The sequence below is a fragment of the Barbus barbus genome (assembly GCF_936440315.1).
Source record: "Barbus barbus genome assembly, chromosome: 50".
Taxonomy (NCBI): Eukaryota; Metazoa; Chordata; class Actinopteri; order Cypriniformes; family Cyprinidae; genus Barbus; species Barbus barbus.
The window spans coordinates 15268004-15286521 of record NC_136728.1 but is presented as its reverse complement, the minus strand read 5'-3'; the positions used below and the strand labels follow the sequence as shown (position 1 = coordinate 15286521).

Below are 18518 nucleotides of genomic sequence, written 5' to 3'. Positions count from 1 at the left end.
CATCATTATTGTTATTATAACCAAAATATTTCTTCTTATATATAATTAACATTTCTGTAACATGATTATTTTTAATAAAAAACATTATTATTATTATTAGTCTAATTAAATGTTTACTATTAATGTTATATAATATAATAGTAATATACTATCAATATTAATATTGTTATTATGTTATTAATTGTTGTTGTTGTTGTTACTACAAAAACAGCTTCATATTGTATTTTCTTTTATTTTCTATTTTTTATTCTTAAATGTAATAAAATTTTCAACAATGATGATAATATTGTTATTACTATTACTACATCAAAAAACTCTATTGTATTTTTTATTTTATTTGTTTTTATTCGTATTAATTGTATTTAAAAAAAAATCAACAACAATAATAAATATTTTTTATATTTGTTTTTATTTTTTCTTATTTTTTATTCTTAATTGTAATAAATTAATTCTCAACAACAATAATAACACCTTTTCAGTCAATTAAAATGTAAGTTTAAGCTCATCTGAATTTAGAATCAGTTTTAGTAAGGTGTGGTATTAAATGTGTATTTTTAAAAATGATTCATTTCAAATAAATAAGCAGTTTCAGTTACTTTTATGACAGTGTTTTATGTTTATGCATAGTTCAAGGATTTAACTGAAAAGTTGACCAAGTTGAAAAATGCTAATGCAAATAGTAGGCTACATATGCTATGCATTCCCTCTGCAAAGATTACTCAGCTTTTTTTGTGTGCCGACAGCCGTCTGTTTTGGCTCCTTAAACATAAACAAAATCAACCTGACTGTAGAGGAAAGACTCAGGTTACTGCCAGCGAATCAGCTAATGAAAACGACGCACATAAGCCTTCATCAGCTGCTGACTATAAACATTCTTCTTTGATTGGACCATTAATGCAAAACTGTTTGATGACGCACTGCAAATGGAACGGCATGACAGGTGCTGCTGCTCTTGTTTGTTCTGGGCAAGTTAAGCCCTATTCGTAGTTTACCATGAGGTTGTCAGGTAAATTAGTTTTTCACAAATGTTCAATCTCAAATTGAATCTCGAGTTGAAAGTATTCAAGCAAATGAGCTATACAGATGTCCACTTTTACTAAATGCAATTAAAATGGAAAACCTGCCCTTATGAATAGTGATCAATTGAGGCCAGCTTTTTGTCAGTCTGGTTGTAGGTTTGCAGTGTTGCATTTGCAGGGTGCCTTTCCGCGCTTTGATTTCTCTGAACAACATCTTGGTCTCATCAGTTGCACTAGAGCTGTCATCGCCCAGGATTCATGCCCTCTACTGACGTTCAGTGTCCTAAAACAGTGGTATAAATAGCTATGTGTTTGCAGCCGGACACAATATTCTAGCTTTGGCCTGATGGGACATTTAAGTGATCTTCCACATTATAGTATAGTTGGAAGATTAAATTGTGCCATGATTGAGATAATTATAAGGTCTGAGAGATGAAGGGCAGGGCGTAAATTTGTAGAGATACAATGCTGCTTTATTTCCATGATGATGCAGCCCTAAAGAGATAGTTCACCCAAGAATAAAAATTGTTGTCATCTAGGCTACTTAATCAAATGTAATAATTGTGGTCATTCTTTTCTATGCAGTGAAACCTTAAATATATTTTCAGTAAATAATGACGCAAATGTCTGTATGTTCCTCACATAAAATTGTCGTATGGCTTCAGAAGATTACAAATGGATCACATGGACCACTGTCATGATAACCTTATGGTACTTTTTTAGTCATTGGAACTTCATACAGTCCACTTTCATTGTATGGAAACGAGTGGTCATTCTCCAAACAACTGACACAAAAGAAAGTTGAACAGGTTTTAATCGATATGAGGGTGAGTTATGAGTCCTTTACATAGGCTAATATTGGAAGTGTTGTGTGCACGCGTGTCTTTACTTAGAACAAATGGCTTAAAAACCTTCCCACCGAGTTTGAATGCAGAAACTTTCTTGGCATCGATTACACACACCCTCCTCCCGCACACTTTCACTACATGTAGCTTTGCCAAAAAGCTGTCACTCACGAGCTTTGGGATGGCTTGGCTTGCTTTTTTCTAAAACGTCAGCATTTTGTTCTTGCATGATCACACGCTGAATATGCCAATTCATGCAGTAGCATAACCTTAGAAAGAGAGTGGGCGTAGTGTTTAGAGAGACAAAACTGTTACAAGTACCAGTTATCCTTGCAACTTTCACACTTTACAGTAATCATTTTGTAGTATTATTGTAATTTATAACGAATTAGATTATAATTGTATTATGATATTTTAGAAAACATTAATAATACGCTATTAACTGAGGTTTCCATATGAGAAAGCTCCATTAATGTGATCGCAGTCTCTCTTAGTTTGTATTTCTATAAGTCGTCTAGATGAATCAAATTCATGTGTGAATGCATGTTTGTGTATTTATTCTATGTTAAAGCACTTTGTGATATGTTGATGACACTCGTGGCACTGCATGTGGAAAATTATTGCTGTAACATAACTCGAACACAAGCAACTGTAGCCTAACGTAATAATATCTGAGCCCTGGGAATCTCTATATAGAGACGTTATGACCTGAACCTGCTTTATAGACTGAAGCAAACTTGCAGGTATTTCTCTCATTATATTGTTTTAGTTGTATGTGCACCCCTTGCAACTTGAGTTTATTGCTCTTTCATAGCTCAGGAGACTAGATTTCTCTGGTTTGCTTTCTTAAATTCCAATAAAAAATTTTGACATAAAAATTGACATACCTGTACAGTAATTGTGGATGGCATGACCCAGAAAAATCATACATTTTGTATTGTGATATATATCATAATGTTTAAAAAATAGTCTTAATTTGAATTTATTTTTACCAGTATTTTGAATTTTACACTGCATCGCATTGTGCTTTAGAGTTAACAGAAATGTACAATTAATGGATAATGTCCTGTAATGAGCTGCCAGTATACTTTAATAATTTTGCAATTAGATTTTATTAATTTTTTTGTTTTACTTTCATAGATCGGTGGATCCGACAAAAGACTGTGAGATTTCTTCTGAATATACTATTGTCTTTTTATTAGGAGAAAAATCTCGATTTGCTCTGCATTTTTTCTCATTGCAGTTTATATAAAAGTTCTCATTGGCAATTTTTTCCCCACTGGATTTGTATGTAATTCTTTACACCAAAGCAAACAAGTCAATTACATTTTCTTGTAGAAGATTGTCCCCTTTTGAGGTTTTTGGAACTTCTAGCCAATTGCCTTTGCTTTTGCACGTATTATTCTAATTTGTAAATCACTCTGGATAAAATTGTCTGCTAAATGTAACTTTAAGCCAAAACAAGATAAGCAATAAAGCTGCCATAGGCCTTTAGCGTTTGGTAACACAAACATATATTTCATTGTCTTTTCCCTGGCATTAGATGCCCTTTTGTCTCAGCTAACAAAAATATGTTCTGAGAATGTTTTGATAATGTTTTCATTACACTGTAAAAAAAGAAAAAAACTTAAGTTGGCTCAACTTTTTTTTCTAAGGCAACCAGCTTCAGCAGATTTTTGAGTTTTCTCAACTTATTTTTGTAGTTTTCTCAAAGTTTGTTGTATAAACTTAAAACAAGAAGTTTGAGAAAAATGAGAAAAGCTGGTTGTCTTAAACTTAAGTTGGCTCAACTTTTTATTTATTTATTTTTTACAGTGCTGTAAAAAGTCAAAAGTTGAGCAACCAGCTTCAGCAAAAACTCAAAAATCTGCTGAAGCTGGTTGCCTTAAACTTTTAAGTTTGCACAACTTTTTTTTACAATGTAGTTTAAGAAAATGTTATTTCTGAATGTTCTCTGAAAGTTTAAAATTTTTCAGAACATACAGAGAACATTCAAAAGTAACAAGTAGAAAGTAGTAACATTAAACAAAAAGATGTTGTTCCATAAAGTTTATGTATACAGTGTACACATACATAACATTTAAGGTTCTGTGAATGGTCTCATTAAGTTATGAAAACATTGTTTCTGAATGTTCACTGAAAATTTAAAACGTCCAGCTTTTAAACATTTAAAAAACGTTTTTCTTGGTTATGCGAACGTTACAAAACATTAAGGGAATGTTCCATTTACACCTTTTTGCAAACATTATGGTAGCATTACTTTTGAATGTTCTCTGTATAATGTTTAAAAAGAAAAAGTTCTGAAACAAGTAGTAATGTTAAAAAGACATCCGGAATGTCTAACTAACACATTATGGGAAAACAAAACAAAGACAAATAATCTCTAAATAACGTTTTTTGTGCTAATATTTTGAGAACGCTATTAAAGACCATCTAACATTCTAGTAATGTTAGAGGGAGAGCCTTTAACTTTGCGAGAACCTTGCCAGAACATTAGCCAAAGTTCGGACAACATTCCCTGATAGCCGGGATAGCAACAAAAACACAGCTGTGAGTGTGTCTCCCACACTAATCACGTTCATTTACTCCGTCGAGATTAATTTCAGGGGATAGATCATCTTTATGTCAGTGCCTGGCCATGTTTGAGCACAGCTTGGCTATATTAGCTCTCTCACGCATGTACACACACTCTCGCTCACTTCTCTTCTTTATCTCACACACACAGATTCCTCAGCCTCTTGATATCCCTCCAGGCCGTGTCCTCTCTCCTGTGAAATGCTCGGCTTGGCTTAATCCCTGTGTCTCGTCAGGCCCTTTTAATAGGAGCCTCATCTCAATGTCCGTGCACAACTGGAGCAGCCCGCGGGTTTATCTGAGGGAGATAGAGTTTCAGGCGACAAGCTGAACCCCTCTCAGCATTAACTGTACCCGTCTGTCTTGTTAAAGCGCAGAGGGAGAAGGTGCTGCCTCTGTGTCACTCTAACCTCTCTTTCCTTTCTCCTTCCTCTATCGGTTCTTCAGCACGATCGAGGACCACCATGGCGGCGTCGAGCTCCAGTGGACTCGAGGTCCTCCTCAGCACGTTGCAGGTAAGCGTGCATTGTTTGTGAACAAGTGCATCTGGATTCTCTCTCGTTCTTTGACACGTCAAGCATAGGAACGGCCCACAGATGCAGGCACGCTGGGAACTCTACCCACACATACAGGACACTTTCCATGTGCTGAGTGAGAAAGATAAATGACATGGTCTCTCAGTACCATAAAAAGTAGCTGGCGGCTTGTTTACCCCCCTGGAGGAGAGTTTAACAACGTTTACGTTAATGTGCACGATGGAATGCAGCGCTTTAAATTTGAGATGGTATTTGTGGATTGAAATTGAAATACTAAAAAGTCTTTTTTCAAGTCTTTTGTTTTGATTTAGTTTGTTACACTAGATAAAATTTGCATCACGTAAACACTTTAGTTGCGATTGCCGTTTAGAAATATACTTTTTGCAGACTTCTATGATTAAGACATTCCCATAAAAGTGTTAAATCTTGTTAAATCTCCAGGTGAGCCTCTCCATATAAAACACAATGGCTTATTACTACTGACATCACTTTAAACATTAGTTTAATGGTATTTGGAGCAGAACTCTTTCTCAACATATATTAGTATAAATAAATGGAACAAACATTACTTAGACTATCAGAGAGAGAAATTCAATTCTGTTTTATATTTTTAGATTCAAAATTTAATGTTCTTTTTATTAAAGCCAAGAATTAATCTAATCAAGTAAGTGTTTTTAAGCATTTTACATTTATTACAAAATAATAACTTTGTTGTTTATTTACTTTTTTAATTAGTCTTCCATTAGTGCAGTATATTGTTCATTCAGACTGACTCATGAACGCGGAGCGTGCACAAACATGTTTTATTTTTGTACTAAAAAGTAAATGTATTTTGTACATTTCACTGCAGAATGCCATGATCAGCATGATTTGTCAGAATAAAATATTTGTCAGATTTGATTGTGGTATTGTGTATGCTGTTGGCAGTAGTTAATAATGGTAGTGTTTTATTAAAACCATTGAGAGAGACAGTAACAGCATAACTGCAAGCATCAATATAATAGTTATTGTTGGTTTAAAATGAAAGATGTGTAGACCAGTTTATTGTTTTCCATATCTGTTTCGAGCAGATTGGTTGCACTCACAAAATGTCTCATATATCCAAATTGTACATATAAATGTGTTTTTTATCTACTTCCACAGCTTACGGTGACTGATTTCATATCAGTGATTTGTATATCAGTTGCTGCCAATGAGCCGTGGAGGACTTATATGCTCGCAGTAGGGTGACGTGCCGAATTCCCGATAACTTTCTACCTCTTGCATGAAAATCAAACTCAGAAGGGAAGAAATTATTTAGTGTACGCATCAAAGCGGTTAATTGAGAGTGAAAACCATAAGATGAGATTTATTCCCCCTATGCCGATAAGAGCGTTGTAAGGAAAAGTGGAAAAGCAGTTTGGAAGGAAACAAGTGCAGCAATGAGCTGAGTGTGATTAAATGAAAGCTTTAAAAGGTTTCTGATCACACCAGAGGGAAAAATGTATACCGCTTTAAAGGGACAGAGAACGAATAACATTATAGGGCAGTTCTGGGGCCTAATGGTTAGAGAGTTGGACCTGTTCAAGTCTCAGGTCCGACAGGGATTGTTGGTGGGGGGAGTGAATGTCCAGCGCTCTCTCCACCCTCAATACCACGACTGAGGTGAGACCCTTGAGCAAGGCACCGAACCCCCAACTGTTCCCCGGGCACCGCAGGATTGGCTGCCCACTGCTACGGTTGTGTATATTTATTAATTATACTAGTATAATTATTACTAGTGATATTGTAATATGTAACTGATAATAGAATGTTTTTATTATTAAAATTAAAAATATTAATTTATTATTATTATTATTATTATTAAATATAGATTTGATGGATTTCTGCCCCTAAACCCATTATGGCAACTTTACCTATTTTACTGTACCCTAGATCCCATATCGTAAAGCACTTTTGAACGTGATGCAAAAAAGCTGTCCTGTTTGGGCAAAAAGCGTGCCTCCGTATGTCCTGTCAGTTCAAATAAGGATCCTTCCAGCTTCTTGGCATTGGCCATGTGGCCTCGGCTCTGAATTGACTCCCTTATTACAACGCAAACTGACAAGGGTTGCTAGTAATACCCTCTCGTTTAGCCACAGCCAGCGTGTCGCCTTCCACCAGCCATGACTGGCATCAAACGTAGCAATAAGTCCCATATTCACTGTCCTTGACATGGAGCTGTTGGTGCCTGAAATGGGATTCCTGCTAATTCAAATTGAGACTGACACAGACGCTCAGGGTGCCGTGTCGGAGTTAGTTTTTTCTTCATATTCTTCCTCTGCTTTTCCCTTCCTGTTTTATAGCTCTCGTATGACTTGCAGAGGCACACCAGGTCCTGCCTTTGGTGTCTAAGATGTACAAAATCATTTTGAAGGTGTATCAGAATAACTTTTAATAGATTTCCTGCGCTATTCAGAATTGTTTGGCCTCAAAGGACCGGCTCCCAGCCAAAGCTCTCCTGGCGCGCTCCTGCCACCCTCTTAAAAGTTAATGGTGTGCACTGAGAGGTAGTCAATGTTCCTCATTAGAGTATTAAAAACGAATGGGGATATGAAATGTTTCACTTTCAAGTGGTTCCTGAGTATATTACCGCACTTCCTTCTTTCGGTTGGCAGATGGGAAACATTAACGCTTTCTGATTGTAGTTTGGCGTAGGTGTTGCTGGACCAAAATAGATGTAATTACTCATAATTTCAAGTATCGTTGGATTATTCTGTTAAAAGATTGTTGGGCAAATAATGCTCTAATGATGTGCCAGCTGGCTCTCTATGCTAGTCACACTCATTAATGTTGAGTAATTAACACGGCGGTATGGAATTAGCCCAGATGGTGATGACGGGGCCATCGATTTCCAAGAAAGAGCACACGCTCCGTTCTACTAGTGTAAAAGTTCATCCTCAGTGAGTTGTGGTTTCTTCATTAAAACCAGTCACCTTCAGGGGCAAAAATTAATGGGGGTATATGGAGCGAAAATGCCACAGAGTGTGTCAAACCTGCCCTATAGAAGTAAAATTTGGAGGGCTAAAAATGTCCTTACACTGAATTCATTTGTTCTGTATCGGTAACATTTCATATTTTTCTATTTTATGTTTCATAGTTATAGAGATTTTGAATAAAACATTGGTTTAATTAAGAAATTTGGCATAAATATGTGTTTTTATGCTTTTAGAAAAATTATGCCCTCATAAAGGTCAACAAAGCCTCTGAAATTAAGTTCAAGCAATAGTTCACCCTCAGGTGTTTCCAAGTTTTATTATTTCTCTTTCTGCCATGCAACAGGATTTGCTTGGATTTGAAAATCCTCTCCTACATTTGTTGTCATGTATATTAAAATGAGTCCCATCAAGACATAACACTCTTGGTTTGGTGTCCAAGACATGAAATATCATTCACCCCATAAATACTCATTGATAACAAACCTGATATGAAACTTTTTGATGTGGAATATTTGAATGTGCATGAAAACTGATTTGGGAGCTTGTGTGAAGTAACATTTAATTAATGAATAATAAAAAATAGTGACACTGCTCATCTAAAAGGATTAAATATTAATGTTATGTATTTTTGAAATCATGTTTCCCTTACTCAGGTTGATCAGGAGATTTTAAACAATTTTGCTAAAATAAAATAAGTCACGCAGTATTTTCTTCTCCTATCTAGAGATCCAAAATCATTTTGGGGGATGGATGGATGGAAAGATAGGTAGATGAAGTGAAAATAAAAGCTCATTATTTTTTTTAATTCTATAATAGTTATAGAATACTATAATACTAAAATAACACTGTGTCTAGAATGCATCTATTAGAGGCAAACAATACCCCTCCACACCTACAGAAACTTGCCCCTTTGACTTTTAAAGTACATGTATGACTGCTCTGCTGACACTGGTCTCTATTGTCAGTTGACTAATGTGGGTAAGAGTGACAGCTCCCTGGCAGGACACATCTCTTTGCGGTGCAGTTGGCTGTGGAGATTCCTAATAGGATTCAATGGCTACTGTCAGAAAGATACGGCCAGCACAAATGCAGGCAGGACAATGTTGTGTCCTCTCTCTCTTTCTGTCGTTTTTGCCCTATAATGAGAGCTGAAGCTTGAATCCCCAGCTGTGGAGTTCCTTCTCTGAGGATTACAGCCCCCGACCACCTACCCGTCAACTGCTGCTGCTTTTAACCACGGGGCTCCGGGTCCCTGCCGGGGTCTCAATGCATTCTGAAAACGGACACAATGCTGGAAGATTTTTGCTGTGCCAGCCAGGAAGCACTCAACACTTTATATCTCACATGGGGCGTGAATAGTGAAGTCATCTGTGAATTGCTTTATTGGAGTTGCTTGGATTGTTTTGTGGTTGTTGAGCCAAATTTTGTGTGGACGCTATAGGAAGTCTCGATGCAGAGGTTAGGTTGAGCTTTTAAGCATGCTGCTCTTTCTGTTCTCTTTTCAGAACACTGGAGACATCGAGAACATGCTAAACATTCTGAACGTCCTGGATGAACTGTTGTCAGCAGGTGAGACGCCGGTTTTTTCTACAGCCAAATGTTTTCTGTCACATCTCTGCACTGATTGCAAGTGTGCTGAGATTTGTTTCATCAACCAGGAGGAGTGAAACCACTTGGTGTGTCCAATAAAGCCGCAAACCACTTATATAGGAGCATTTTTCATAGGAGCATAACTTTGGGCAATTGTATGTCCTAGGGATTGATTTGATCATGGGATGATGTCCTAGGGATATGTCCAATAGACTGACATATATTTAAACTTCTGAAATATTTTAAAATTTATTTGACATAATTTGTATAATATTTATTTTATATATTCTTTAAATTATTATTAAAATTGTATTCATTTGATTGATTTATTGATTAATTTAGGTCTAAAATGGTTTTGAAAACTTTTTAACATGCCTTCTCCCTTTTATTTTTGCTAATAACTTTTTTGCTCTGAACCCAGATTTCCCCAAAAAATATATAATATAATATTAATAATTATATATTTGTTTAATAATTTTAAACATGATAATCTAAACAAAGTGTGAACTAAAGACAGGCCAATTTAATTTACTGTACAAAATGTAAGTACTATTTGTATAATATTTATTTTATATGTTCTTTAAATTATTGTTAAAAAATATTTATTTGATTGATTTATTTATTGATTGTTTTAGGTCTAAAATGGTTTTGAAAACTTTTTAGCATGTTTTTAAAACTTTAGCAAAACTTTAAGCATCTTCACCTATTTATTTGTGCTACTTTTCTTTTTTTGTTCCGAACCCAGATTTTCCCAAAATATATAATATAATATAATATATATAATAATGTTTTTTTATATTTTTAAATACATTTTATATTTTTATAATATCATTTTTTTTAATTATGATAATCTAAACAAAAAGAGACCTAAACACAGGTCAGTTTAATTTATTGTACACAGTTTGTTATTTACAACTCTCAGCTCTGGTGTTATTTCCATCACAAACCAACAATTTTGGCCCTAATAATGTTTTATTTTTCAGACATTATTGTATTTGGTTATTAAGGACTCTAAATATGAGACAACCCGAACACAGCACAACACAACACAACACAGCACAGCACAGCAAAACAGCGCAAAACACAACAAAGCGCAAAACACAACAAAGCGCAAAACACAACAAAGCGCAAAACACAACAAAGCGCAAAACACAACAAAGCGCAAAACACAACAAAGCGCACAACACAACAAAGCGCACAACACAACAAAGCGCACAACACAACAAAGCGCACAACACAACAAAGCGCACAACACAACAAAGCGCACAACACAACAAAGCGCACAACACAACAAAGCGCACAACACAACAAAGCGCACAACACAACAAAGCGCACAACACAACAAAGCGCACAACACAACAAAGCGCACAACACAACAACGCAAAACACAACAACGCAAAACACAACAACGCAAAACACAACAGCGCAAAACACAACAGCGCAAAACACAACAACGCAAAACACAACAACACAAAACAAAGCGCAAAACACAACAACGCAAAACACAACAACACAAAACACAACAACACAAAACACAACAACACAAAACACAACAACACAAAACAAAGCGCAAAACACAACAGCGCAAAACACAACAGCGCAAAACACAACAGCGCAAAACACAACAGCGCAAAACACAACAGCGCAAAACACAACAACGCAAAACACAACAACACAAAACAAAGCGCAAAACACAACAACGCAAAACACAACAACGCAAAACAAAGCGCAAAACACAACAACGCAAAACACAACAACGCAAAACACAACAACACAAAACAAAGCGCAAAACACAACAACGCAAAACACAACAACGCAAAACACAACAACGCAAAACACAACAACACAAAACACAACAACACAAAACACAACAACACAAAACAAAGCGCAAAACACAACAACGCAAAACAAAACAAAAAAGTTAAATTACACATTTCCAAACATCCTGTTGAATATGCAAAATGCGTGAATATTGTTATTTTTGTGTATTTATAATATACAAAATGCTAGTTATTAAATTATTTAGACAAAGAAGCCATTTTATTTAAAATAATTGTAAAATATCATAAAATATAATTGTAGTCAATCACAACACTAAAAATGTCCTGTGAAGTAACTCCCATGTACAGTTAAAGATTAATTAATTAATACTTGTTCATGCACGTTTCAATTTGTGTACTGTGTGGGAGAAAAAAAATAAATAAAAAAAATTCCTCATTTGTAGGTTGCGTCTGTTAAGCGCCTGTTAAGTGAACAAATGTAAATAAAGTACTTGATTTACATCAGGACACTTTGAGAAGACAGGAAAAAAAAGAAATGTAGAAAATCTTCAATAATCCAGAAGCATTACCTTCAAAACCAAATCTTTTAAAACAGTCTTAATAACATTGAAAATACTGCTGAAAGGAGACGTGACGTCAATTCACATTTCTCCCAGGATCTAATTATATAAACTCAGCTGTTTCAATGCTATTTATTTCCATAACTTGGCCTTATTCTTGTCTATTATTCACCAACAAATCTATCAAATATTACTCTTGTAGAGGTGGAACAGTACTATACTAATCCTGTAATCTGAAATTAATTCACTGCAAAGTAATTAGCCAAATTTATTCACCAGCCTCCAGCACAAAGTTCTAATCAGCACGAATTTTCATAAGTTCTGAAAGAAAGTCGAAAATAAACCCAGACATCATCTTGCGATAGCACGCCAGTGGTAAAGATGGCACCGCCGCTTGGCGTACAAGTTGTTATCAGCCTAAATTTGACATTTTGTGGAATGATGGCGGCTGTTTCCTGTAGGCACAGACAGACGGATTCATCACATGATATCGAAAGGAGGCAGCGAGGCCCTGCTGTCGGCTCTGGTGAACTCAGCCCGCAGCTTCACGCCCAACTACACCATCCTACTGCCGCTGCTGCACCTGCTGGCCAAGGTGGGCTACCGAGGTGAGTGATGAGGAGGCGGGGCTAGGAGAGAAGGGGAGGGGACAAAGGAGTGATTGACAGAAATATGAGGATAAGTAATAAAGACAGCATTTCCGTTTTAGCTGAAGATATTTTCAGATTGGCTGCGATTTTCTCATTTCGCCCAACATTTCAGCTTTCAGTGTGGACTGAAAAAAATAACTGGCTCCATGAACTTGATTAAGAGACAGTGTAGTGTCCTCAGATTAGTTCAACTCCAATTCAGTTTCACGTTTTCCTCTTCAACTCATTCATTTGAAGTGGTTCACACTGCAGGAGACAGTTGGATTTCTCATAATGATTTATAATTTAATCATCTTCAGTGCTGAGTATTTCTGAGTTCATTGCTGGACTGCTATAAATAGTACCTCGTCAAAAATAGATGTCTCTAATGTGTAGAACGCCCATAAGTCACATCTCGTCTGAGGGTGCAGACAGCATGTGTAGGGTCACTGTTGGGTCAGGTAAAAGCCCTCAATCCTGAGGGGTCACAGGTCGCAGTCTGAGCACAGGCACAGTCAGTGTTTTCGATGTTGTGTAACTTAAGAAGCGAGAGTTTGATCCCTCGCTGGATCTCGTGTCTGTCAGCGTTCCACTCTTGCACTTTGATGTCTGTCCTAATGAACCCCGACAACAGGGTGAGACAAACCAGCAGGACATATTTTCCTTCATCTTCACATCTCTCTTTGCCATTTAGACAAAATATGTCTAAAAACAAACTCCATCTGTTGAGAGAGTAAACTAATTCGCCTGTGGGATGTTGAGTTTGAATGGTTTCTGTCGCGTTCCTCTCTGGGTGGTGGGTTTTTACAGACAGCATTTTCCACCCCACACCGAGTTTTCAAGAATCCATTTGCATTTACAAAGCATAGATCTCTGTCTGTTTCAAATGGTGTAATGGTCTGCACTAGTTCCAGATTCATAAATAGCTGATGTACTGTATGGAAATACTGTAACATCCAAAAGTGTTTTCGTTACTCTGCATCTTACAAGGATAGTTCACCAAAACATAAAAATATTGTCCTCATTTACTCACTGTTATGTTGTTCCAAATCTGTAACAAATTTATTTTGTGGAACACAGAAGGAGAAAATTAAATAATGTACTGGTTGCTAGTTAATTCACTTTCTAGCTTCAAATTTTTGAACAAACCATTGCTTTAAGTCAACATAAAGTTGCTTTTGAAACCCATTGGACTTCCCTAATGTGACTAGTGATATGATTGATAATCAACAGGAACATCTATTAGCTTGGGATTATTGGAAATTGATTATGGAAAAATTGTCTCTTTAAGAAGGCTGGAGGAGAAGGTTGAAAAAAGTTACTCTTTCTTTATAATTTATATATGTACTATTATATCTGTCGGTGTTGTATGTATCAGTTATAAAATATATATTTAATTATATTAACATATAGATTATGTTGTGCCATAACCTGATCCTCACTGATAATTTAATAACAATTAAATATTGGATAATCTTCAGTCGTTTTCAAATTTAAATCTTGTTCAGTTAAAATGTGATGCATTTAAAACAACATAACATTTTAAGTGTTTTATTTTTAATGTTATAAATACAATATTAGCCAAATGTTATCTCTATGTAATGTTTCTCTCGTAAATTGTACAAAATATTGGCTTTTGATATCTTCTAGAATTTAATAATATAACTTCTGAACAATGTCACTGTAAAAAAATATGGCTTTTTGGTATATTCTAGAATATTAATATTAATAATTAATTAATATGAATTAATAATTTTTTAGCTTAATTACTAAATTTGTTTATTTGTTTATTTACGAAAAAACTGCACAGTAAATTCAGGAACGTGCATTAAAAAGTAAATATGATTTTGTGTCTACTTGAAACTGTTCATCTCATATATCACTTGGGATCACAGTTCGAATGATTCAGATTTTTTTTTTTTTTTTTTTTTTTTTTTTGAAAGTGATGTTGTCCCTTTGATATCCCAATTTCCCCTATTAGACATCCCAGCGAATGTGGTTTTGATCTCCAAACCAAAGCAATCTGTTTCATCGCAGCTGCCAACAGCTCAAAATATTTGCCTTCCCAGATACTGTAGTGAGCAAAACACTGTCAAAGCAAGACGTTACAAATGCACATTTTCTGAATGTCAAAGAGGAACATAATTTTCTTATTTCCCTCAGATCGTCAGATTGGTCTGAAAGCACAGAAGGCAGATGCAGTTCTGGTGGTTCTGGGTTTGCTGCGGCAGAATACAGAGAACGCCCGGAGAGCCGCAGCCTGTCTTTGGGTTCTCAGAGTCTTCTGCTCATCTGGTGAGTCAGATCTCACCTCAGTTCATATTTGTCTTCCTAAACTACACACTACTCATGATTTAAAGTACATGAGATACAGTCAAATAAGCTAAATAGTTTATAAGTAAATAAAATATCTTTGTGGAAACCAAAATATATATATATACACACTTATATATTTATTACATTTACTCTGAAAAGGTTGTGTTTATTATATATGTCACATGCAATCAATTAAATGCATCCTAGCTGAATATAAGTATTAATTTCTTAAAAAAACAAACAAACAAATACTGAATGATCGTGTAACTGAATTGAAAACAGTCATAAAATAGTAGCATCTAAAATAAATATCTAGCTGGTTCATAACCCAGTTTCATACTAAAAAGAGTCTTGTTCCATTTTTCAACTCTAGTTGTGTACCTCTGTGGTTTAATATAATTCCCATAAAATAGCTTCTTTTGATGCACATCAGTTCTCTTCTTTGTATCTGTAGTCATTTTCCCATCTTTCATAACACATTTCCAGCTATAAAGTGTTCAGGTGACATTGCAAACCAAGCGTTAGCACTTATTGTGCCTTTTGCTCTAGAACGCTATTACCGTATTTATGCACCTGCCATATTGAAATCTAACTTAAAGTAGAATATATTGTGATTTTGCTCTGCATGGGACAGGGGGAGGTTGGCTTCCACCTTTGATTTATCTTTGTATGTGATTCCACCAGTGGCAAATGCGATAACGGGTAATCGGCCATAAAATGCAAATCCGCCATTGCTGGTTTTTATTTCAAATGCAGTCGTGTTTTTTGCTGTATGCAGTGTGAGGTCTGTTTATCAGTTATGTGACAGCTATCCTGTGAATGATACCGGCGCAGGAAGTTCAGCTCTCAGGTTGTGACCGTGAGAAATGCATCGTTCTGGAAAGGCATCCAAAAGCCTTTTATGCTTTATCATAAAAGTTGAAATATATCTTTTTTTTTTTAAACACTAGACGCACAGTCTGTATACCCTGGGACGCCGAAGAGATTCCGCCACAGCGACCATCAGTGTTTATGATGCTAGCTAGCCTTGTAGTAAGCACAATGTATTAATAGGAGAAATATCATCTGGGCACATGCCTTGTTTATAAGGGTGAAGTTTGGATTCGGTGGTCTCTTAAAATTCCCCCTTGAGTCTATACTTGTGGAGAATGATCGCCCCTGCAAAAGATGGACAAGGGGATCCAGTATACTGCAATCTTTTCAGTAGTGTTGGGTTCAGCAATGCTGCAAAGACTTTTTATTGTTGTGTTAATCACATTTCTGGTTTTGTAGTGACCACGGCCGACCTGCTGGGGAAGAACCGAGGGCTGGATGTGGTCTTCAATCTTATATCTCCACACAGCACCAAGCACCTACGCACCATCAAGTGAGTATCACGTCATGAGGGTGCATCACTGGCGTTTGCTGATCTTGCCTGGGAATAAGAACGGTTCTGTGCGCTGAAAGTGCTCTGGCCGTTATATTACTCACATGCTTGCTTACATTCTCCATTTTAAATCATTTTGATCATATAAAGTGGCCATACTTGGATTAATGCATTTAGAAAAAAGGCATTCAAACATTATTATTATTGTTATTATTATTACTTTCATTCTAATGTGAGTTTAGCATCCAAAATTATTACCAACAACAACAATAATAATAATAATAATAATAATAATCATAACTTTATATGATCAAAATAATTAAATGGAGAAATATCTATTTATAAATTGACACTATTCTAAATTGACCCTACTATTTCTTTATTAACAACAACACCACCAATAATAATAATAATGATAATAATAATATAATTTGATATGATCAAAAATAATTTAAAATGGAGAAATATCTATTTATAAATTGACCCTACTATTTCTTTATTAATAACAACAATAACAACAACAAGAACAAGAAGAAAATGCAATAAAAATATACATTAGTATACATAACATGAAGTTATACACAAAAACCTATATACAGTAGTTTGACCTGCTACATTTTTTTTGCATTTTCATTATTATTATTATTATTGTTGTTGTTGTTATTATTATTGTATTATTGTTAATAATAATAATAATAATAGAATAAAATGCAATAAAATATAATTTTTTAATGCTAAACCCAAATTAGAACTAATGTAAAGAACTAATATAGTTTAATAAAATTATTGGTGTTATTATTATTATTATTATTATTATTATTATTATTATTATTATTATTATTATTCTGCCTATTATTATTTATTATTACACTTCTGCCTATTATTACTATAGTTTAGCCTAACTACTACTACTACGACTAATTTTTTTTTTTAATAAGTTATAAATATTTAACTTGATTAATTGATTTGATTGATTGATGGATTGACTTGATTGATTATGTATGATCCAATTTTAAACACCAATATCTGAGTGTGTGGTCCACTAAATGTACGGCTATAATTTGACTTTCTGTAATATAAAATTCTTTCAACACCAGAAGGTCAGAAGTCTGAATTTAAAGTCTTCCCACAATGCAAGTCTCATGTCTCGCCTGCAGGTGCAACTCCGCTTACCTTGCTATAATAAAGGCCACAACATAATACTAATGTCCCATTCCTCAAATATTTGTGCTCCAAGGCTGAGACTTGTTTGTCAAAAATTGCAAGATTACAAGGCCTAGTATTTCTTTTTTTTTTAACATGTCAAAAATCGTTAATTGTCTCACTGAACTTGAGTTTTAGGTTAAGATACTTAGCTACACAAGTGTTTTTCTGGAGTAATATCCACAAACTTGCTGAACGTGTTTTCCCTATAAAGGAAAGTGGGTGGGTTCTATAGAAATTAGCAGGCGACTGTAGGGGGTTGTACGTTTGTTTGCTGCGCCACATGTGGTGTGACATATTATCAAAGCAGAAATGCTAACACAATCGTAAGATGCATCCGTCGGTGCACTGGCCTTATATAATTAGTGTCTTATATTGTAACTCGTAGATCAAATCCTGTCCTGGGAAATTTGCATGCACAGTACAACTCATTTATAGCAAGCCTGCTCATTGAAATGCTCAGAAGATGCTTGTTTACTGGGGTTTGGCAACTGTGCGCTGCGTAGATATGTGTTAGCCGGATACTGATTGGCAGTTACTAGCCTAATTTGGGTAAACAGTGTTTGACCTGCAATGACAGGAAATGAATTCCCACATGAAGTGTGCCACACTTGTTGAGTGTGTCCTGATGCTGCACAGAGCAGCAAACCCTGATCCAAGCTGCTTTCCCGATTCATAGGGTCCCTAGTGTTCACTGCTCCCTACACACTTTGTAGGGGAAAATCAATAGCACTTTACAAAATGTTTTTGTGTGGAAGGACCTGCAACATCATCAAACACAGAGAGCACAACACAGTATACATGAATGAACTATCTGTCTGTCTGTCTATCTGTCTGCCTGCCTGTCTGTTGTTTGTTCTGTCAGCCTTATCCATATTTCAGTCATTGGTTCTGTCTGTTGCTTATTTGTTCTGTCTGTTTAATCATTTTATTCATTTGATATGTCTGTAATTCATTTTGTTTATCATTGGTTCTGCCATTGTTTCATTTTATTACTGTTATTATTATGGAGGTTGTTGCAGAAACAGTAGTGTGCTGCTTGTCTGCACTAGTCCCTGAAACACCAGGCTCGCCTCTTGTTAATTTGGTGCTCACTGCCAACAGGTTAAGTGAAGCATCATTGTCTAATTGACGGCCTGACC

At 35.5% G+C, this 18518-nt stretch overlaps 1 protein-coding gene across 1 annotated transcript in view; it reads left to right on the top strand.

Moving 5' to 3' along the window:
- The first annotated feature begins 3905 nt into the window (after positions 1 to 3905).
- The window catches only part of LOC306868243 (cytosolic carboxypeptidase 4-like), a 137160-nt gene continuing 122547 nt past the window's right edge, over positions 3906 to 18518 (top strand). Inside the window, exons 1-5 of the mRNA XM_079414331.1 lie at positions 3906 to 4953; positions 9437 to 9500; positions 12324 to 12470; positions 14655 to 14786; positions 16080 to 16173. Of these exons, the coding sequence (XP_079270457.1) occupies positions 4903 to 4953; positions 9437 to 9500; positions 12324 to 12470; positions 14655 to 14786; positions 16080 to 16173 (488 nt within the window). The 5' untranslated portion in view covers positions 3906 to 4902. The remainder of the gene's footprint in view (positions 4954 to 9436; positions 9501 to 12323; positions 12471 to 14654; positions 14787 to 16079; positions 16174 to 18518) is intronic.